Source organism: Pseudorca crassidens, chromosome 1 (assembly GCF_039906515.1).
Source record: "Pseudorca crassidens isolate mPseCra1 chromosome 1, mPseCra1.hap1, whole genome shotgun sequence".
NCBI lineage: Eukaryota > Metazoa > Chordata > Mammalia > Artiodactyla > Delphinidae > Pseudorca > Pseudorca crassidens.
In genome coordinates this window covers 179,676,082-179,700,017 of record NC_090296.1, presented here as the reverse complement: position 1 = coordinate 179,700,017, position 23,936 = coordinate 179,676,082, and the positions used below count along the sequence as shown (strand labels likewise).

The following is a 23,936-nucleotide window of genomic DNA, read 5'->3' as shown; positions in this document are numbered from 1 at the left end:
TTTTGAAAATGGCCTTGTAACTAATTATAATTATGAAAAGTCCTATTGTAAAAAGCCCCAATTATAATAATGAAATTCAATAGCTTAGATAACACCAATTATTTCAGTAAGAGCTGGAAATGCAAGAAACAATGAAAAAAATCCACAGGAAAAAATTCTTGATAGGATGGATCAATACAAGCTTGAGAGCAGTCACAGAGGGAGGCTGTGGCTGACAAATGAGTGAATTACTAGGACAATGCATACAACAGAACTACACATAAATAACCTCTCGCGCTAACTGACATTTATGGTTTTAAGGTATTTTGTTGTCTCACAAGGACTCTGTGGGACCAGCAGGACAGGTGTCATTATATTTTACAGACAAACGGCAGACAGAGGCTCTGAAGATAAGGACTTCTAAGTCACTCAGTAAGTTCTAAATAGAAAACTCAAGTCTTGTAACCCTACAGTCGAGGTTTACATTTTCTGTATTATGATGTCTCTCTGAAGGAAGGAAAAAATGAAACTTTGGGTTTAAAAAGATAAAGGTTTAGGAAAAAAAAAAGATTTGAAATATCTATTTTTCAACTTTCTTCTGTAAAGGAAAGAGATCATCTAAATATGTCCTTAAAAGGCAGTAAGGTAGATGGACTTTAATTTTGCATCTCAGAGTTGCCGTGATCAAGTGAAAATATGTGATTGTAAATATGTAAACGTGATATGTAAATATGTGAAAGTATACAGAACAGTACAAATGAAGGAGGCATTGCAGTTAAGAATGATAAACACTGCTACCTGCTTTACCTTTCTGTACTAAAACCTCCAAGGAGCCATAGATTCCCAACAAGCAAAACAAAACTATATGATTAATATTATATAGTCTAGCTGACAGGCAAGTGTCTGGCCTTAATAGTTTATTTTTCTAAAATCTAAAGGACAGAACATTAGCAAGTGATCACATACCTGATATGGCATGTAGGATCTTTCTTTTTGAGTAGGGGTTATAGCCATGGGATATGAACCACTACAGGCACATGAAATATCCATCATATCTAAAGAAGTAATGCTCATTTTGGATGGTTCTGAGCTATTGGATGCATTAATATGACTGTTAAAACTCCGAAAAGCCACAGCATTTCTTTTAGAGGTTAATGTTTTCAACGCCTCCAAAGAAGGAGCTAACATTTTTCGGTTGCTGTCCTGGACGGCAGGACTCTCATCACCTCTCGGCAAGGTGCTTTCTTGGCAGCTGGGGGATGCAGAAAGTAGGTCTTCAATATTTGATTCTTCCAAAGAGGATTCTTTGATGCTTTTATCTGGATCTAAGGACTGCCTTCCTAATGGACTTTCCATGATGGAAATTCCAGGAAAAGATGAATCAGAGTCCATGCAAATACTTTTAGGAGTTCTATCATCATCGGAACACAGGAAACTAGAACTTAAGTAGTCTTTCTTACTATTCTTGTCACAGTCGTCATCCAGTTCACACATAAGGTTTTTTGCTATCATTGGGACAGGTGATTTTTCTGGGGTTTGTTGCTTATCAATGAAAGAATTGCCCACGTTCTCCTTATTAGCACCGTCATTTTGCTGATCTCTGTATACCGACAGCTTAAGGTCCTGGACTTCAGCTGTTAAGCCTGTCCTTTGATTGACATAACCATCTCTCATTTCATTACTACTCTTATACTCGATACAATTTTTTTTATTCTGTATAATTTCCTGACAAGGACTGGAGTCAACTAACTCAAAACTTCTTTTACAACTTCTTTTCCCAAGGTGTTCTTCAGTCACCCCACTGGAATCCACAGCACATTGATGTGACTGATGGTAACCAGACTGGCTTGTGTCAGCAGCCAGATGAATATTATTTACATCCAGTTCTCTTGCTTCCCAAGAAACTTCCCCAGAAGAACATTTTTCAGCAAGGTTTCCACACGAGTTTCCAGTGGCAGGATCGGCACTGCTGTTATGAATGGGAGAAACGGCTAACTCACGATCACTTTTATTGAAACTTTTGGTCTCCATGGCATTTGTAGATTTTGTACCTAAAGGTTTTTCGACTGTATTCCAACTCATCATTGTAGAGCCCACTGTGTTGTCACTTTCCTAAGAGGGAGGAAAAAACGGTTAAAAAAATTATGTAAAGCTGAGAATCTTTAACCTTTTAAACCTCTGCCCACTTAAGTGGGATAACTGACCCCATAAGCTACGATGGGTAGCTCTTTCCACATTCCTGTGGAAAAACAGAACAATGATAATGGAGAATTAGAAAGCAATGTAAACAATTATAGTATACATTTATATACATTATTTTGAGTGAAACACTGGTATAAAATTTAAACCAACTATTCTATAATATGTATTTGATGGTGTATTACATGTTATTTAAATAGGACAAATTAATAGGAATATATTCAAGCAAAACTGAGGGTAAGGCTACATTATGTATATATCTGCTGTGCAAAAGGGATGACTGTTTTGTACTTCAATCACAGGGCATGAAATACAGTTAATGGAAAATTACAGTCTAAAAATATAGTTAATGTAAACACGTATCACTTCATACAAGTATAATAAAACCAAGCTGACAAGATGAAGCTAAACTAACGGCAATTTGTAATTAAAAACCCAAAATAACAGGAGTTAATATCCATTGTCAACAATATAAACTGATGATGCGTTGATAACAAAGTGCTTTTCCTGAAGACTGTTTGAGTTCCAATTCTGCAGGTGCCCTTGTGTGATCAGAATTTTGGACATAATCTTGCAAACTGGCATATGGTAATCAGGATTTTTACAAGATTACTCAGTTAGAGTGAATCTTCAATAAACCCTAATAGTGCATATTTTTGATATGTGAAAAATCGAACTTTATTAACTTACTTAGTAATAGTAAGGAGCAGTTAGTCATGAACAAAAAGACAATTCCTAAAGTACAACTCACTGCTCTGGAAGCACAGAAAATGATGCATTTGGGGATCAGCAAGTTTATCAGCGGTCCCCTGTGGTCCATTGTCACTCCTCTGATCTAACTTGAGAGGCTCTACTGTAACCCAATCATTGCATTCCTTAGGGATGCAGCCGAGGGAGGAAGAAGGTTAAGCTATGTATAGTTTGAAATATTATATAACATGCTTTCTTGAAGAGAAAAGAGGTAAAATAATAGAATGGAAATCTGGCTTTTCCTGAAGCATTTATTACCTAGAGGGCAATCAATGAGAGAAGGAAAAAAGATTGAGAAACCCTGCCTTAACTAAAAAATAATGTGACCTTACTCCTAAAATACACATATCCAACAATAATGAAGAAAATCATGCTACTGAGAATAAGGAGCAAATACAGTCCAATTTATTTTATCAAATGGAAGGTTTACTCCTTGTGTATTAACATTATTCTAAGCTAACATTATTTTGTCAGCATTCTATAAAGGAAACTTTATTGTATTTTAGTTCCCCTCAGCTTTAATAGCTTAAAAAAGCCCAAAACAGAATATATAAATTAAGTAAGATAACTTGCAGCAAATTTATTCATTTGGTAAGCAATCTCCTTAGAATAGATACTTTCAAAGACACACCTACATTACCTTTGTGGTCTAAAAGTTATTTCTGATCCAAAAGAGTTACCATTCCATTAAATGAGAAACTGGCAGAAAACAGTAAAGAAGGAGGTAGTATAAGTTTAAAATAAGACAGGTTAAAAAAACTCAACAATCTAAGGTCTGTGTCAGGGTAGGGAATTAAAAAAAAGAAGTCCATCCAGATGCCTAGAAGCCAAACATTTACTATTAATATACTGCAAAAATAAAAAAAATTGGAATCTCATATACTGAGCAAAACTAATTTCACATTTGAATGAGAAATATTTCAAGAGAATTTGACAGAATATATAGGAAAAATGAAGAATACCTTGATTGCCATTCATGTAACCATTTCATTTCCTTACAGAATTTGTATGAAATGGTACATAGCGTTTCTATCATTAATTTGACACACATAGTTGGTTTTGGGTAAGGTGAATGTCACTCTGACCTGGCAATCCTTTTCCCATCTGGGACTGCTGTGGCACTCGGATTCCACACTGGACATGAAGGTGTGGGATTGACTGCTGGTGCTGGATGTCGCCAGCCTTTTCCTAGACTGGAGGAGATGGGAAGTTAGACACTTCACAGGCATCCCAGGGTGGGAGGCAACGGTTTCAAGACCTGTGGGGAAGAGAAAACATTGAAGTTTATGTCACATCTTTCCTACTTTCCCGCTGATCCCGAATCTTTACAGATAATTAGAAAAAGTATTAAGTATTTCATATCAGAACTATTTCCATGTAAACATTATTTCATCCATAATGATGGCTTTGGGTGGTTTTGGCATACAAGTACTGTTCTGAAAGTTAAAAAACAAAGCAAAACTCTCAATATTCATAAAGTAGAAATCAGGACAAGGGAGCGAACATAATTAGGAGGAAATCCATTTTGAATAACCATTATCCAACTTGAAACTTTTCTTGATGAAGGACCATTTTTTTTTTTTTTTTTTTTTTTTGCAGTACGCAGGCCTCTCCCTGCTGTGGCCTCTCCCGTTGTAGAGCACAGGCTCTGGACGCTCAGGCTCAGCGGCCATGGCTCACGGGCCCAGCCGCTCCGCGGCATGTGGGATCTTCCCGGACCGGGGCACGAACCCATGTCTCCTGCATCAGCAGGCGGACTCTCAACCACTGCGCCACCAGGGAAGCCCAGAAGGACCATTATTGATGTGCTATATCCAGGTGTGCTAGGAGGCTGGAATGGGACTACGTTTACTCGATTCAATTTGTATTTAATTAAAACTGTGGCTTTATTTTAATGTTGAGGTTTACATGCTTACAAGTGTGGAATTATATACATCCATAGAGACTTTTTTACACTACTGGGTAAAACAAATAATAGTGATTTGTCTAGGAGTGAGCCAGTGCAAGAAAGCAGCACCATCTAAATGATACAAGTTCCTGTATCTTATATACAAATAATGATGCTAAAAATTGTTGCTCTGGGACTTCCCTGGTGGCACAGTGGTTAAGAATCTGCCTGCCAATGCAGGAGACACGGGTTCGAGCCCTGGTCTGGGAAGATCCCACATGCCGCAGAGCAACTAAGCCTGTGCACCACAACTACTGAGCCCACGTGCCGCAACTACTGAAGCCCACACGCCTAGAGCCTGTGCTCTGCAGCAAGAGAAGCCACCGCAATGAGAAGCCCGCGCACCACAACGAAGAGTAGCCCCCACTCGCCGCAACTAGAGAAAGACCGCGCGCAGCAATGAAGATCTGATGCAGCCAAAAAAAAAAATAAATTAAAAAAAATAAAAAAATAAAAATTGTTGCTCCTGAACTTAAAATGAGACACAATAGATAATCATGCTTTTACTAAAGATCACAATACATGCATATAAAGATTTGATATGTATATCTTGTTTTCTCTTTCCTGAAAAGGGTGAACATGACTTTAATCCCAAGTAAATTCTTAGTTTACTATAGTTTTTTTGATCTAATAAACCTTAGAATTTTGAAACTGGAAGGAGATTTGAAAGTCCGTCTAAAACAACTTTCTCTTTGGCACATAAATCCTCTCAATGGGATTCCTGAGACTCACTGGACACTGACCTTGACAGCTGAGTAAACTGCTCAGCTGCTTTTCCCCAGCAACATGGGAACTTGTATCTGATCTAATGCGTCTGCACACTGTATATTTGCTACTGAGCTCCTTCTGGATCACCGATACGATCAGACCATTCCCTGCTTTGAAACTTTTGGTGGCTTCCCTTTTTCTACAGCTTACATTCCAGGCTCTCTGTAACAACACTGATCCTTCCCCATGTACCTTCCCCATCTACCTGCTAAACTTCCTTTTTCTTTGCATGTGCTTCCCATTCTCACATGTTGTCCTGTTGTCTAAAGATAGAAGATACTTCCATGTGTCCATGCCTTTGCTCATGCCTCTATCTGAGATGCCCTTTTCCAATATACTTGGAGCTATTAAGATCCTATTTCTATTTTTAGGTCCTGCTTGGTTGTTCCTATATATTTATTTAGAACCATTCTTGGTTTTTCCAGTTAGCAATGATCACTTTTTGTGTTGGATCACAGTATTCTTCCTATGGCATTTATTTTATAGGACTGTTATTATTATCCCTTTATACCTACAATCACCACAAAATTACAGGTTCTCCGGAGGCAAGGACCTCTCGTATTCATCTTCATATTCACTCATGTGACCAGCACAGTGCCTACCACATTCTGATCAGATTAAAAAATGGCTGAGGGAGATGCAATCATTTCCCTTAAGAACAAGGCTATAAATCACATCTGCATATCCTATATTTTAACAGTTTTCTGTTTGTTTTTTTTTTCCCAGCCACACCACACGGCTTGCAGGATCTTAATTCCCTGACCAGGGATTGAGCCCGGGCCACAGCAGTGAAAGTGCCAAGTCCTAACCAGGACCACCAGGGAACTCCCTAACAGTTTTCTGTTTATCAAAGTTATATATATATTTCAGCTATTTTGATGTTCACAGAAGTGTTTGAAGAAACAAGAGGAAAGGGTCAGTGGACAGAAAACTATATTTGCAGTCAGGAATTAATTGACCCACTTACTAGTATGTAACTGAAAGTTTTTAATATTCTCATTTGTAAAAAGGAGGCAATTCTTTCTATCTATCTACCCATTCATCCAAGATATGTACAGATTTGAGGACCAAATTATAAACAAGGTAAAATCTATGGAAAAAACAACACTAATTACCCTTCAAAGCATCATTATTCACATTCCCAAGATGATGAACATGCATGCAGACAACTAAACTGTCCACTGTTGATAAGTTATAGAGGGTAAGGTTAAGTGCTATACAAATGTCCCACTTGCCTCCTTTACTACTTGACTTTTGTCTTTTATTGTGTAATAATTAAAAACCATACCTTTACTTCAACTATTTTATTTCAGAATCTTTTGGAAATAATTTTATAAAGGAACAGAATAGTACAAGTACTACATCTTCTCCATATAAGACTTCCATAGACTCAGTATAGTAATATTCACCCAATGATCATTACAATGTTATAGCTAATTGAAGAATTAACTTGACATTTTATTCTGTTGATTTAAAGATCTGCAACAACCCCTGTCAGAAATGGCATTTACATGATAAAATAGAGAAATGCCACAGAGCGTCTGAATATTTGAATATTCCAAAATACTTTGTTCCTCAAAAGACACATTTAATAGAATAAACTACCTTTTCTTTTATACTCACATGATTTTAGTAGTTTGCTAGAATAAGGAGTAATGTCCTTTTGATCTATAGACATAGGACAAGTTAGTCCTTGAGAAAGCTGTGATGTTTCAGATACATGGGTTGAAAGAATATTTGCAGAGTCTTGACTTTTTTCTGCAACTGGTGTGTGCTATTAAAAAGAGAAAGAGAAAAACAAATGCTATGATTTACCTTCACAAAAACACCACCTAAATGCATTGACTGTTATACACCTAAGTAGATAAAATGTTGAAGTAATTCAACATGCTTGATATTTTAATTCATTTAAATGAATCATGAAAGGGCATATTATATGAGTTTTTTCTTATCAAGTACTTACAAATCCCATGAAAGGGCATATTATATGAGTTTTTTCTTATCAAGTACTTACAAATCCCAAAGAGCTGATGAGAGATAATACTTGTCCGGGGGTTCTTGAATAATAATCTTGCCTAGGTTTGGCCATAGATGGTGTTGTAAGAATATCCATCATATTGATATCTATGTATGGAAAGAAAAGTATATGATATTCTTCAAAAACTTCAACTGTCATTGACTAAGTCAATACTTATTTGCTCTGAACTTTGCCTCACTTTCCACATTATTAACATTATCTGTAAAGTTGGCTTGTGCAAGACAAATAGAGCTAGGAAAGCCATCACGCCATACAGTAAATATGTATGACTAAGCAGACAGAGAAATACAAACACCATACGTTCCCTCTATATACAGAATATAAAAAACAAAACAAAACAAAAAACCAAGCTCAGGGATACAGAGAACTGATTGGTGGTTGCCAGAAGTGGGGGTAGGGGGTGGGAGAAATGGATGAAGGGGGTCAAAAGGTAAAAATAAATTAATCAATTAACAAAAGAGTGATATCTAACTGGCAAAAAAATAATTCTTGGTAATAAAGTATTAGAAAGGAGGTTGAAGGGACTTTCCTTGTGGCACAGTGGTTAAGAATCTGCCCACGCATTTTTCACAGAACTGGAACAAAAAATTTCACAATTTTTACGGAAAAACAAAAGACCCTGAATAGCCAAAGCAATCTTGAGAAAGAAAAATGGAACTGGAGGAATCAGGCTCCCTGAATTCAGACTATACTACAAAGCTACAGCAATCAAGACAGTATGGTACTGGCACAAAAATAGAAATATAGATCAATGGTACAGGATAGAAAGCTCAGAGATAAACCCACACACATATGGTCGCCTTATCTTTGATAAAGAAGGCAAGACCAAACAATGGAGAAAAGACAGGCTCTTCAATAAGTGGTACTGGGAAAACTGGACAGCTACATGTAAAAGAATGAAATTAGAACACTCCCTAACACCATACACAAAAAAAACTCAAAATGGACTAAAGAACTAAATGTAAGGCCAGACACTCTAAAACTCTTAGAGGAAAACATAGGCAGCACACTCTATGACATAAATCACAGCAAGATCCTTTTTGACCCACCTCCTACAGAAATGCAAATAAAGACAAAAATAAACAAATGGGACCTAATAAAACTTAAAAGCTTTTGCACAGCAAAGGAAACCATAAAAAAGACGAAAAGACAACCCTCAGAATGAGAGAAAATATTTGCAAACGAAGCAACTGACAAAGGATTACTCTCCAAAATATACAAGCAGCTCATGCAGCTCAATATCAAAAAAACAAACAACTCAATCCAAAAATGGGCAGAGGACCTAAATAGACATTTCTCCAAAGAAGAGAGACAGATTGCCTACAAACACATGAAAAGATGCTCAACATCACTAATCATTAGAGAAATGCAAATCAAAACTACAATGAGGGATCACCTCACACCAGTCAGAATGGCCATCATCAAAATATCTACAAACAATAAATGCTGGAGAGGGTGTGGAGAAAAGGGAACCCTCTTGCACTGTTGGTGGGAATGTGAATTGATACAGCCACTATGGAGAACAGTATGGAGGTTCCTTAAAAAACTAAAAATAGAACTACCATATGACCCAGCAATCCCACTACTGGGCATATACCCTGAGAAAACCATAATTCAAAAAGAGTCATGTACCACAATGTTCACTGCAGCACTATTTACAATAGCCAGGACATGGAAGCAACCTAAGTGTCCATCAAAAGATGAATGGATAAAGAAGATGTGGCACATATATACAATAGAATATTACTCAGCCATAAAAAGAAAGGAAATTGAGTTATTTGTAGTGAGGTAAATGGGTCTAGAGTCTGTCATACAGAGTGCAGTAGGTCAGAAAGAGAAAAACAAATACCATATGCTAACACATATATATGGAATCTAAAAAAAAAAAGAAAAAAATGGTTCTGATGAACCTAGAGGCAGGACAGGAATAAAGATGCAGACATAGAGAATGGGCTTGAGGACATGCAGAGGGGGAGGGGTAAGCTGGGACAAAGTGAGAGAGTAGCATAGGTATATATACACTACCAAATGTAAAATAGATAGCTAGTGGGAAGCAGCTGCATGGCACAGGGAGAGCAGCTCAGTGCTTTGTGACCACCTAGAGGGGTTGGATAGGGAGGGTGGAAGGGAGACTCAAGAGGGAGGGGATATGGGGATATATGTATACATATAGCTGATTCACTTTGTTATACAGCAGAAACTAACACAACATTGTAAAACAATTATACTCCAATAAAGATGTTAAAAAAAAAAAAAAAGAATCCACTTGCCAATGCAGGGGACATGGGCTCGAGCCCTGGTTTGGGAAGATCCCATATGCCACAGAGCAATTAAGCCCGTGCACCACAACTACTGAGCCTGTGCTCTAGAGCCTGCGAACCACAACTACTGAGCTCGTGTGCCACAACTACTGAAGTCTGAGCACCTAGAGCCCGTGTTCTGCAACGAGAAGCCACCACATGAGAAGCCTGCGCATTGCAACAAAGAGTATCCCTTGCTCCCTGCAACTAGAGAAAGCCTGCACGGAGCAATGAAGATCCAACGCAGCCAAAAATAAATAAATTAATAAATAAATAAATTTATTATAAAAAAAAAGAAAGAAAAGGAGGTTGTAAAAAACGCTAAGAAAGGAATCAAAATATTAAGAATATAAAATAAATTTCAAAAACAGAATCTATTTAAGTAATTAATATAAATTGTGGGCCCCTCGTGAGCTAACTATGTAAGTATAGGGCAAGATAGAAAATGATGCAGATTTCTATCAGGTTTCAATGTGTAACACTGTAAAATAGAACATTCAGCACTCACACGTAATATTGTACTATTTTCTTTAGCTATCCAAAGTAGTAAGAGAAGTGTAATGCTTTGTATGTGGTGTAAGACTTTAAAAGGTAGGCTGAAAGTTTAAACTTAATGAATTTCATTTATACCTCATTTTGATGAAACAATAAAAATGAAAATAAACTTCTTTAAAAATATTTTACAAATTAAACAAGTTAAAAAATATTATGGCAATGATTTCTTGGTTATGACTTTAAAAGCACAGGAAAAAGGCAAAAATAACAAATGGGACTATATCAAACTTCAAAACTTCTGCACATCAAAGGAAACAATCAACAGACTGAAAAGACCACCTACAGATTGGGAGAAAATATCTGTAAATTATTTATCTGATAATGGGTTCATATACAGAATATAGAAACAACTGCAACTCAATAACAAAAAACCCCAAGTAATCTAATTAAATTGTGAACAAAAGTCTTGGATAGACACTTCTCTAAAGAAGATATACAAATGGCCAACATGCTTATGAAAAGATGCTCAACATTAGTAATCAATAGAAAAATGCAAATCAAAACTACAATGAAATATTACCTTACATGCATTAGGATGACCACTATCAAAAAACAGAAAATAAGAAGTGTTGGAAAGAATGTGGAGAAATTGGAACGCTTGTGCATTGCTGGTAAATTGTAAAATGTAAAACTGTGCAGCCACTATGAAAAACACAGTGGAGGTTCCTCAAAAAATTAAAAATAGGGCTTCCCTGGTGGCGCAGTGGTTGAGAGGCCGCCTGCCGATACAGGGGACATGGGTTCGTGCCCCGGTCCGGGAAGATCCCACATGCCACGGAGTGGCTGGGCCCGTGAGCCATGGCCGCTGAGCCTGCGTGTCCGGAGCCTGCGCTCCACAACAGGAGAGGCCACAACAGTGAGAGGCCTGCATATGGCAAAAAAAAAAAAAATTAAAAATAGAATTTGATCTATATGACCCAGCAATTCCACTGCTGGGTATACACCCAAAAGAATTGAAAGCAGGGTGTTCAAGACTTATTTACATACTCATGTTCACTGCAGCATCATTCTCAATAGCGAAGAGGTAGAAGCAACCCAAATACCTATCGACAGGTGAATGGATAAAGAAAACACGGCACGCATATGTATATCTGTGTGTGTGTGTGTGTGTGTGTGTGTGTGTGTGTATATATAAAATTTGGCCTTAAGAAAGAAAGAAATCCTGTCACATGCTACAATATGGATGAACTTGAGGACACTATGCTAAGTGAAATACGTCAGTCACAAAAAGACAAATACTGTATGATTCAACTTATATGAGGTATCTAAAGTAATCAAACTCATACAGAAAGTAGAACTGTGGCTGCCAGGGCTGCAGGGAGGGGAAAATGGAGTATTGAGTTTCAGTTTTACAAGAGGAAAAAGTTGTAGAGATCTGTTGCACAACAATGTGACTAGAGTCAATATTACTAAAGTACACACTTAAAAATGGTTACGATGGTAAATTTTACCTTATGAGTTTTTTTTAATCACAATCCAAAAAAAAAAAGGAAAAGAAAGAAACCAAATCAGAAAAACCTGTATGCTCCAAGATGTTTTTCATAGAATTATTTATATTAACCTAAATTCACAATGTTTGGGAGCCATCTTTAAGCTAAACCATAGATATGAAAAAATAAAAAGTATTAATATTATAATATAAAAATAATTTAAATCCATCAGCAATATCACCCTAATACAAAATTTTTCTGGGATTTCCCTGGCGATCCAGTGGTTAAGACTCTGAGCTCCCAATGCAGGGGGCACGGGTTTGATCCCTGGTAGGGGAGCTACAATCCTTCATGGCGCACAGCGCAGACAAAAAAAAAAAAGAAAAAAGACAAAATTTTTCTCATTTGTAATTTTTCCCAATATCTTTTCTGAAACTGAGGAGTTAGATTTGCCTTATTAAAAAATGTTTAGGGCTTCCCTGGTGGTGCAGTGGTTGAGAGTCCGCCTGCTGATGCAGGGGACACGGGTTTGTGCCCCGGTCCGGGAAGATCCCACATGCCATGGAGCGGCTGGGCCCGTGAGCCATGGCCGCTGAGCCTGCGCGTCCGGAGCCTGTGCTCCGCAACGGGAGAGGCCACAACAGTAAATGTTTAGATTTTAGAAAAATAAGTGATTAATATACTATATAGTATGGAACATCCCTAGTGCATTTCGTCTACAATCTGTACTTATTATTACTTCTATGAAAAGTATGGGTTGTCACGTGAGGTAGGATTAATAAAAACTATAAATGGTCCACATCAACTCAGGTCACATTTTACCAAACATATGAAAAATCTTTAGGTCTTCAAAATGCTTCAAAATTTGTACTTGCAAATAAAGAATTGTAGCTCTCTATTTACTTTCAAATATTTATAATCCCATGGTTAATAATTTATAACCCAATATTTGGTTCTACTGCTCATTTATTTCCATCCTCTGCCATTGTAGTAGATAATACAACAAGCTACCAAGTCAGGAAGCTGTCATTTCTCCATGTTTCTGTAATAAACTTAAGTAGTTTCTAGTTTCTCCCTGTTAGAAACAATGCGGCTACAAACAACTTTATTCATATATATTATTCTTTTGTTTTTTTAATTTTAATTTTATTATTATTATTTTTTTTTGCGGTACGCGGGCCTCTCACCGTTGTGGCCTCTCCCATTGTAGAGCACAGGCTCCGGACGCGCAGGCTCAGCGGCCATGGCTCACAGGCCCAGCCGCTCCGCGGCACGTGGGATCCTCCCGGACCGGGGCACCAACCCGTGTCCCCTGCATCGGCAGGCGGACTCTCAACCACTGCGCCACCAGGGAAGCCCCATATATATTATTCTTTTGAACCATTTCCTTAGAATAAATTCTAAGACACAAGTCACTAGGTCGAAAAGAATTAAAACCTTTGTTTCTTAAATCATACTGCTCCATTTCCTTTGGAAAGAACTATGCTTATTTGCAATGTCCCTAGGAAAACTTCCTGTGCTTTCTGCAGTCTCATTAACACTGGATCTTCAGCTCTCCGTTTTTGCTTTTGGCTAGCTTAATAGTGTAAAATGATTCATTTATTACTTTTTTAAATTAGCATTTCTAGTGCTATGAGTAGTGAAATTAACATACTCCCATATATATGTATTTGTGAATTCTGTGTTTATTTTCTCTGCCCCTTGTTTATCAAGGTGGTGGTCATGTATATTTGAATAATTTCTTTAGGTATTAGTTGTCTATCATGTTGTAGTTATTTTTTAGTCATTTTACCGATGTTTAATTGGTCAGCGCCAGTTTCAGTAGGGATAAAAATTTGGAAGAACAGAAACTGTCAGTTCCTCTTTGAAGATCCAAAGATCTTCAAGGACCTTTGAGGATATAAGATTAGTTAATCCATTTTCATTTTTAATTGAATGAAAATACCAGTATACGTTTTTAGCCTATTGCAGAAAAAAATAATCATCAAATTTTATTCATTATAAACTAACAAAGAAAACAGTATAAGTTAATGAAATGTAGTGTCTAAAATGTGTTGGATTTTTTAAAAGGTACTTACTTGCTGTGTTTCTTACCTCTATTCAAAGTAACTCTGGAAAGGCCAAAATCTGTTAGTTTAATGTGACCTTCATTAGAAATAAGCATATTGTCTGGTTTCAAATCCCTGCACATATAAAAAACAAATAGCAGATAACTAAAAAAGAGCTAGCGTTGATTTTAGAATTACCAGCGAAAAAAACAGAAAGTTACAGAACAATCAAACCCGACTTATTTTCTCTCATTGGTGGCTTTGAAAGTGCAGAAAACAACTCTCAAAAGCAAACTATATTTTGTATATCTGAATCTACAAGAAAGTTAACTATTTAATGCTAGATTATCTTTGGCATTATTCATTACATATTCTATTAAAATAAATAAACTTCATTAGGTAAAATAAACCTCAAGCCAGGTCAAAATCATATTTACCTCTTTCAAGGAGGGTGAGATTAAGCCTTAATCGAAAAGAGCCACTTAACCTTTCTTTGCAAAGAGCAAAACACTGTAAATCAGCTGGCATTATAACATATAGCACTTTTATATGACGTACAGCCAAAGGAGTGGAAAAAAGATTCAATATTTTCCACAAAATGGGATACCCGAAAACAAAGCAACATATTCAAAACACACAGGGAGATGAAAGAAGAGTTGATATAATTCCTAAACTCACACAAGTTACTACTAAACTTTAGATAACCCAGATATGTGGGGTTACGCAAATATTTAAGACTAAAATATTTAATAGATAATTTGATTACTTGTGCTTTAAGTAATAGTTTGGAGAAAAGTCAGTCTTTACCTGTGGATGATTCCATGTCTATGAAGATAGTCTAGAGCCAATGCCACTTCAGAAATATATTTCACAGCCATCTCTTCATCAAAATAACCATATATGTGTAAGAGAGACTTGACATCTCCACCTATGAGATACTCCATTACCTGTCAAAAGGAATATAAATATTGCAAAATAAAACCAATATGACTACTTTAAAAATATCTTACTTGAGCATTACGGTTATGCATTTTTAGCATGGTCCTATAAGACACATTTTCTTGGTGTCACTAAGTACACATCAATACCAGGTTTACTCATACTGCCATATACTTTTTAAAATTTAAATTAAACTGTTCAGTCTGAACAAAAATTCAGACATATAGAAAAGGTGTGAGAAGAGCAGGATGACTTCTCATATTCTCTCCATCTACATTCACCCATCGTTAGCACTTTGCCACATTTGCTTTCTTCCTCTCCACATATATGAATATAAAAATGAATATTTATGCTAATCATTAACATGATTATGTTACATAATAAACATAACACAATTATTAACATCATTAACATAAATACCTTACAGGCATGTATTTTTGTTCAGATTAAGCAGTTAAATTTAAAAAAATATGGCGACATTAGCAACTGGTATTAATCTATAACTTTAAAATTTTGGCTAACTCAAGAATAAAATTGAAGAGGTCATCATGTATCTCCCAACAAGGTCATTCTTATGTAACTATAGCATAATAAAATGCACGGAATTTAATTCTAAAATAATGCTATTACCTGTTGTATAGTCTGTATTCAAATTTCTCTGATTACCTCAATATTGTTCCTGATGGCCTCTCTCCTCGTCTCTCATGCCCAGGCCAGGACCATGCATGAGATTTAGTTGTCATATCTCTTTCATCTCCTTTAATCTGGAATAACTTTTTGCCTTTTTTTGGCAGGGTGCTGGATGGGGCATGGGATGGTCTTTCATGACATCTGATTATTTCCTTATGATTCAATTCAGGTTATGAATTTGGGGCAGGAATACTACAAAATGGATGTTGAGTACTTCTTAGTGACTTCCACCAGATGAGACTGCTAAATATTAGTCTGTTCCATTCCTAGTAATGTTAACTTTGATGACTTAGTTAAGGTGGTGGCTTCCAGGTTTCTTCACTGAAGAAGTATTTTCTCCCTCTTTGTAATTAATAGGCAATCTGGGGAAGATACTTTGAAACTATGTAAATACCCTCTTTCCCCAACAAACTCTCAAGCAATGATTTTAGCATCATATGACTATACATGATTCTTGCCTGAATTCATTACTGCTATGAGGCTGCAAAGCTCTATTAATCCTTCTACATGTACTAGTCATTATTCTCAAAATTTTCTATAGTTTCAAGCTATAAAATATTGCCTACTAAGGACTTGATAATATAAGTCATTTCTTTCCTCTTTAAGGCAATCACTTCCCTGGTACACAGAGGTTAGTTAATATTTGTTGATAGTATGAATCATTAAAACACTACTAAGCACAAAAACTGTGCTAGCATGGGGAATATAGCATGAATAAAATGTAACTGATGCACTTAACGATTATAATTTAGTAGTAGGGAAATAAGCAAACAGATAACTGTATTTGAGCTCACGAGAATGCTTGTTTTCTCACACCCTCATCAAAAATGATTATCAATACTTTTTGTCAATCTAAGGAAGAAAAAATGAACTTGTTGAAATGTTTATTTACTTTTAGGGAGATTTAGCATCTTTACACTGCTTTTAGTCTTTCATATTTCTTCTGTGAATCACTTGTATTCTTTGCCTATTTTTCTACTGGGGTATTTACCCTTTCTTCCTGACCATGTATATGGGATTTTGTGTCAAAGTAGGCTTTATTTTTCACTTAGTAAGATGTGCACCATTCTATTAAAATAATCACATCAGTTTTCTTCTAGTACTTTTATGGATTCCCTTCTCGAGTAGAAATCTCTGATACAAAAGGGGAATAAATGAACTTTGCACTGTCTCAAGTTTCATAACCACACAGAATTATTTCAAGTGACTTCAGAGAACAGAATCCTGATAGTACATACATCATAAGGGCAAAAAGAATTGCAGAGAAAGCCTAAATTGAATCCAGTTGTTTTAGTGTTAGGAAAACAATACTGGTACCGCTATGTTGAAAATACTATATGCGTATATATATAGATATAGATATATAGATAAAGTTAGGAACCCAGATTTTCAGGGTGAAAGAATACAAATATTTTTCAAAATATTTTTATATTTTATATATTTTTCAAAAATGTTAAGTAAAAATTCTGTAATTTTCCTTTGACCTGGAAATATCAGCATGAACTCATGATATATTTTTCTATAAAAATGTGTGTTTCCTAGTCTGTCCACTGAGAATGCCTAAAAGGAATGACAACCTAGTGGCAATGAACTTTTCTAATCACTACCTCCTAGATCACAGCCTCTAGACACTATTTCCCAAAAAGGAGCTAGACCTCCTTGCCTAGATCTAGTTCAGGACATTTGCAAAATGAGTCTTAACTATCTTGTCATGCCAGAAAGCAAGAAAGCTATCAGAATACTAGGATAGTATAAAAAGACAAAGAGATGAACTGAAGGGACTCCCACTCACTAAAGATGGGACAATTTAAACACAGAAAAAAATGACTGCAATGGATTAAAACACATCAAAACTACAACATTCCATGAATTCATAAAGATACTTTAAAAAACACACTTATTTAGAGGTTGCACGTCTGAAAACTGGTGATGAAAGGGAAAGAATCAAGCATTTATTCTGCCTTCCTTAGACAAGCTGTATTTCAGAGCAATGAAATAGATAATAAGGGAAAGTTCTTTATAGATGAATTCCAGCTAATAAAAGCTGAAGGAATAATAGAATTTTTTAAAATCATCATTTTGAAAACCTTAATAAAGAATCCAGGCATTAAGGTAAGCTGGGATGAAGTGAGAGAGTGGCATGGACTCATATATACTACCAAATGTAAAATAGATAGCTCATGAGAAGCAGCCACATAGCACAGGGAGATCAGCTCAGTGCTTTGTGAACACCTAGAGGGGTGGGATAGGGAGGGTGGGAGGGAGACGCATATATATATATATATATATATATATATATGTATAGCTGATTCACTTTGTTATAAAGCAGAAACTAACACACCATTGTAAAGCAATTATACTCCAATAAAGATGTTTAAAAAAAAAAAGAATCGAGGCATTGAATCACAGGATGCCAAGACCATTACATGAAAGGCTGGTGGAGGAGTTGGAATGGATTAAACAAATTTGGTGAAGTGTTGCCAACTGGTGGACTTGGATGATGATATATGGGAGTTCATTATAGTAATCTTTCAATTTTTGTATATGTTTGAACATTTCTGTAATAAACATTTCCATCTTTATGTTCCTTGTACTAGCATAGTACCTGGAAAGTAGTAATCAATTATTTGTCGTTATTGTGGCTAAGTTTAGTCATACTTTATCTTTTTTGTCTCAAAGGTAGCTTTGATTTCTAGGAAATCTTTTGTCTAAGCCAGTGCTTCTCAAACTTTAACATGCCTGGGGATCTTGTTAAAATGCACAGTCTGGGGAATTCCCTGGCAGTCCAGTGGTTAAGACTCACACTTCCATTGCAGGGGGTGCGGGTTCGATCCCTGGTCGGGGAACTAAGATCCCACATGCCACACAGCACGGCCAAAAAATAAAAAACAAACAAACAAACGAAATCTCATTCTGATTCAGCAGATTTGGAGTGCAGCTTGAGATTCTGCATTTGTAATAAGCTCTCAGACAATGCTGATACTGCTTGTCTGTGGACACACTTTGAGTATCAAGGATCTAAACCAGTGATGAAGTTAGTAGACAAGATATGGCCATCTATCTGATTTCAGGAATAATAATTCAAAAATATTATAGTAGGGACTTCCCTGGTGGCACAGTGGTTAAGAATCCGCCTGCCATTGCAGGGGAGATGGGTTCGATCCCTAGTCCAGGAAGATCCCACATGCCGCAGAGCAACTAACCCAGTGCGCCACAACTACTGAGCCCGCGTGCCTAGAGCCCGTGCTCTTTGGTCCATGGGCCAGTTTGCCAACTATTGGCTTAAAAGATGTAAAGTCAATTATTCTGTTTGTTTACACTAAACAGAAGCTATTGGAGTTACCAAACATTTAATCCACACACTGTCTCTGAAGTCAGAAGAACCTCTAGAACTTGAAGTCAAAACACCTACCATCCTCACCTCTTCCTACCCCCACCCAAATTCCTCATTAGAATTAACAGAGTGTAAGCTGCCATGTTAAATGAAAAGCAAGCAACTCTCTAAGTCCATACACCCCAAATCCACCACTTCCCTAAATCTTTCCTTATCATACCCCAAGCTTTATGTAGTATTTCTATTATGCATCCTTTACTTAGCAAATATTTGTAGCACTCTGTGCCACACACTGTTCTACATAGTTTATATCAACCTATTGAAATTTCATAACAACCTCTGAGGTAGGTACTATTATTATGTCCATTTTGCAAATGGGAAACTGAGGTGTGATAGTTCATTTTATGTGTCAACTTGGCTAAGCCATGGTACCCAGATATTTGGTCAAACACTGATCTAAATGTTGCTGTGAAGGTATTTTTTAGATAAGATTAACATCTAAACCATTAGACTTTGAGTAAAAGCTGATTATCCTCCATCATGTGGGAGGGCCTTATCCAATCAGTTGAAGAGAAAAAAAATTGAGGTGTCATCTCTTTCTCCTCCAAAGAGGAAGGAACTCTACCTCTTCATTGCCTTTGAGCTTGAGCTGCGACATCAACTCTTCCTGGAGTCTACAGCTTGCTGGCCTACCCTGCAGATTTTGGACTTGCTTGCACCATAACCATGTAGGGCAATTCCCTAAAATAAATCCCCCTCTCTCCCTACACACACACACACACACACACACACACACACACACGCACACACACAGACACAGGCAGACAGACAAACACACACACACACACTCTATTGTTCTTTTTCCCTGAGAACCCTAACTAACAGAACAGGTAAGGTAACTTGGCCAAGGTCATAAAGCTTGTAAGTGCAAGATCTGGAATTCAAACCCAGGTACTCTGAACCCAGAGACTGTAATTCTTAAGTCACTGGGTTCAGTGATTCCTGAATGAAGAGAAAATGTCAAGTTATTTACTCACCAAGTAGACATTGTTTGCTGACTGCAGTGAATAGTACAAATGCACAATGAAAGGACTTTTGCTTAGGGCCAGGGCATCCCTCTCAGCTTGTACTTGATGAGTCATATTTTTGTTGATCATGTCTGCTTTTTTGACAACCTGTAGTACGTAACATGACAATAGACACATCCATTTTATTTTTTATGACAAAGTATTCTCAGGTTTCCTAGTTGCCATCATGAAAACAATCAGAGAGAGAAAACACAGATGTTGTTTGGACCTCACATTGCCAGTGGGAAACTCTGCTAGAAAAACAGCTAATATGGTGAAAACAAAACAAAACTTTCTTTAACAAAGAACTGCTTATCTTGGTATCAAGTGGCAAAAGTATCACATCCCTTTTGATAAGGAAAAAGATGTAAGCAAATGCTCCCTGACTACCCTACCTATTGGTAGAAAAAAAATTCTGTTCTGTTCTTCTTACAACTAAGCCAAAATATAGTAATGTTCCTAATACGTCCCCAGATAATCAGGAATGTAGGCATAGAGAAATAGTAGCTAATTCACTTTTTAAGTTTCTGGTTCTTTGATGGATGGAAATAGAAACAGAAAGAGAAAGAATGTATGTTTGTTTGCCTGGGAAAAAAATTTCTTAAAAACGGTTAGAGTTTACTGAAACTTAATAGTCTCAGATGCTGTGTTATAGAAAATAACTAACTACTCTTTTTAAATCTCAAGGTAACTGGTAAGGAAGCAAAACTATAATCTACATTAAAATTGGAGCACTAGGGCTTCCCTGGTGGCACAGTGGATAAGAATCTGCCTGCCAATGCAGGGGACACAGGTTCGATTCCCAGTCCGGAAAGATCCCACATGCCGCGGAGCAACTAAGCCCGTGCGCCACAACTACTGAGCCTGTGCGCCAGAGCCTGCAAGCCTCAACTACTGAGCCCGTGAGCCACAACTACAGAAGCCCATGCACGCAGAGCCCGTGCTCCGCAACAAAGAGAAGCCACCGCAGTGAGAAGCCCGCGCACCGCAACAGAGTAGCCCCCGCTCGCCGCAACTAGAGAAAAGCCCGCGCACAGCAACGAAGACCCAACGCAGCCAAAAATAAATAAATTAAAAAAAAAAACTGGAGCACTAAACTGAATAGTTAGTAACATTGAGATCAATTCTCAGGAAGATCACAAGTCAAAAAAAGGCATATTTCTTCCAAAGATTCAATAGAACATGTAATAAAATCATTAATACGCTGTAAATTCCAACCTTAGAGCCTTTCCCTAACAAAACAAGGGAAACTGACAAAGCCAGTCTGAAACATGATCTCACCTATCATTCCACTAGATTACAAGCTCTATGAGGGCATGTTCGTTTTGTTACCACTGTACACAGACTCTACACAGAAAGCAGATATTCACAAATACTTATTAAAAAGTGTATTGGTGTTTTCATTTCAACAGCTAATAGTGACTGGTTAGTATAATAGAAGGAAACGCAAAAAATCTTGGGAACATATGAAGCGAGAGAGAATTAATTTCAATAGGGTGGGTCTGAAAGGTCAGGAGAGGTTTGAAGGGGGGCTAAGATGAACCTTAATACATAAATAACATAGGTGGAGAAGAGCAGAGAAGGGTGGAAGGAAGGCACTTAAGGAGGAAACAGAATAAACATAAATTTGGAAGCAAGACAATACACAGTATTCAAGGACTAGCCAATTGTCTGGAGTGGCTAGAACATAGAATATGTAGAAGATACAGTGGAAACTTAGAGCCAGAACTTGGAGCATGACTGCTTTTCTAAGGAGTTTGGACTTTAGCTTGCATGGCACAGCCAAAGGAATAAAATAGTGATTCCAGTTAGGGGCCTGTTCCAATAGACTAGGTATAGTAATGAAGGCTTGATGAACCTTAAAAACATCATGTCAAGTGAAAAAAGCCAGATGCAAAAGACCATATATTTCATGATTCCATTTATAGGCAATGTCCAGAAAAGGCAAACCTATAGTGATAGAATGTAGACTGATGATTACCTAGGGCTAGGGGTGTTAAGTGGGAGAGACATTGCAGATGAGCAAGAGAGGTCTTTTCAGGGTGATGGGAATGTTCTAAAATTGGAATGTGGTCATGGTTATTCTATATTTAATTTACTAAAAACTGAATTGTACTTTTAGAAAGAGAAAGAAAGAAAGAAAGAAAGGGAAAGAAAGAAAAAAGAAATGGAAAAAATGAAGTCCTGTACTTGGGCAGACTTGGGAATGGAATGGAAGGGGTAATACGAATGAATATGAGACAGAATTGACAGGCCTAGTTGAGAGAGAGAATATACAGATGAAGTAGAGAAAAGTTAAAATGCCTGAAGTTTCTAGCTTGAAATGACAGAGATGGTGGTATTATTACATGGAGAGGAGGAACACAGGAGGCAGTTAGGTGGAGAGGATTGTTCGAAGTTAGGCAAGCACAATTCCGAGATGCCTGCTAGATAGTCACACAGCAATGTCTGACAGGAAGTTGAAACTGCATCAGACTGCTGGATTCTTTCCTTTATCACCATCACTCAGTGCTGAGATGTGAGTAATCTGAAACTATGGGAGTGGATAAGAATCAAGAGTGGCCAGAACAGCTTCAAATATACTGAAAGCTCTTGAATGCTTTGGAATGATATATACTACTGCAAGGATAAAGGAGTGATTTGGGACATATTTCAGCTCCGTCTTTAAATATAAGCACATTCTAGATTTATACAATGAAGAGAAAAGTGGGGTTTAATGAGATCTTTTTGTCATATAGGTCAGAAGTTAATCTACATCACAGCATGCTGACTACAGTTAATCCTACATTGTATATTTGAAAGCTGCTGAGAGAGATCTTAAAAGTTCTCATCACAAGAAAAAAAATTTGTAGCTGTGTCATGATGGTTGTTAACTAGACATTGTGGAGATCACTTCGCCATAGACAAATACTGAATCATTATGTTGTACACCTGAAACTAGTAAATGTCAATTACATCTCAATAAAAAAATGAATCTGTCAAACTGATAGAACTAAAATGTAATATAGAAATAACTGTTTCAAATTTAAAGTTTCAACCCTAATCCTGGTAAAGCCCAAATTAGTAAAAATGATTCAGAAGTTCTGGCGTCTCCTAAGCGTTCGCGGTGCGAAGAGAAGGGTGGGGCAGAGGTGGCACCGACTTGCCCGCGCTGTCACCCCAAGTGAGAAGTTATCCCACAGGGCTCCGGAGGTTTCAGCGAGCCAGGCACCCGTCTAGTCGTTCCAGCGGCCCTGAGGCCTGCCCAGTTCAGGGGGCGGGAAGGAGGACGCAAGGGCCGGCCTCTTTCGCTTTCTTTATTCCTTGACTCTTACCTTCACCGCGTACAACCTGTTGCCTTTCTGCCCCAGATACACCTTCCCGAAGGCGCCGCGGCTAATGGGCTTCACTATGGTGAACTCTTCAATGGAGGGAGGTCGTGGCACCGGGATCCTATTCACGAACTCCCCTGTCGGCGTGCCTCCTCCACCCTCCATCTCGCCGCCGACGGTGGTCTCCATAGCAGGCCAGCCCGGATGCAAGTCTCTGTCAGCGACCAAGAGCCCTTCCGGAGTCGCAACTCCCGCCAACTGGTTTCAAAGCGAGGCTCCGCCCACGCCGCTCTTCGGCCGTGATGTCACCCCGTCGCTGCGCACGCCACGCCCAATCCAGTGCGGCCCCGCCCCTGTCACCTGCTCTGTGTCGACGCAGAAGGCAATGAACGTGAAGGCGGGGCAGCTGGGAAATTCTTGAACCAACCACAGACTCTTCCAGGGTGACCGCGGCTCACGAACCTCGTTTGTAGTGACAGGGGGTGGCACAAATAGTTCTTGGCAGACGGGGAAAGGGATTACGGGGTCTTGACTCTGAATCGAGGGATTTGAAGAGTTTTCTCCCGACCTCCAAACGAGG

General features: G+C 37.8%; 1 protein-coding gene across 3 annotated transcripts in view; it reads right to left on the bottom strand.

Moving 5' to 3' along the window:
- Positions 1–23,635, bottom strand: part of MASTL (microtubule associated serine/threonine kinase like) — a 33,579-nt gene extending 9,944 nt beyond the window's left edge. For 2 of the 3 annotated variants that reach the window (XM_067701467.1, XM_067701468.1), the window contains exons 1-8: positions 23,360–23,633; positions 20,016–20,153; positions 14,823–14,962; positions 14,062–14,150; positions 7,659–7,768; positions 7,268–7,418; positions 4,014–4,186; positions 946–2,091 (exon numbers count right to left, since the gene is read on the bottom strand). In XM_067701467.1, coding sequence (XP_067557568.1) covers positions 946–2,091; positions 4,014–4,186; positions 7,268–7,418; positions 7,659–7,768; positions 14,062–14,150; positions 14,823–14,962; positions 20,016–20,153; positions 23,360–23,545 — 2,133 coding nt within the window. In that variant the 5' untranslated portion in view covers positions 23,546–23,633. Of the gene's footprint in view, positions 1–945; positions 2,092–4,013; positions 4,187–7,267; positions 7,419–7,658; positions 7,769–14,061; positions 14,151–14,822; positions 14,963–20,015; positions 20,154–23,359 lie in introns of all 3 variants that reach the window. The other variant, XM_067701469.1, reaches the window with a different exon arrangement.
- Positions 23,636–23,936: the final 301 nt, after the last annotated feature.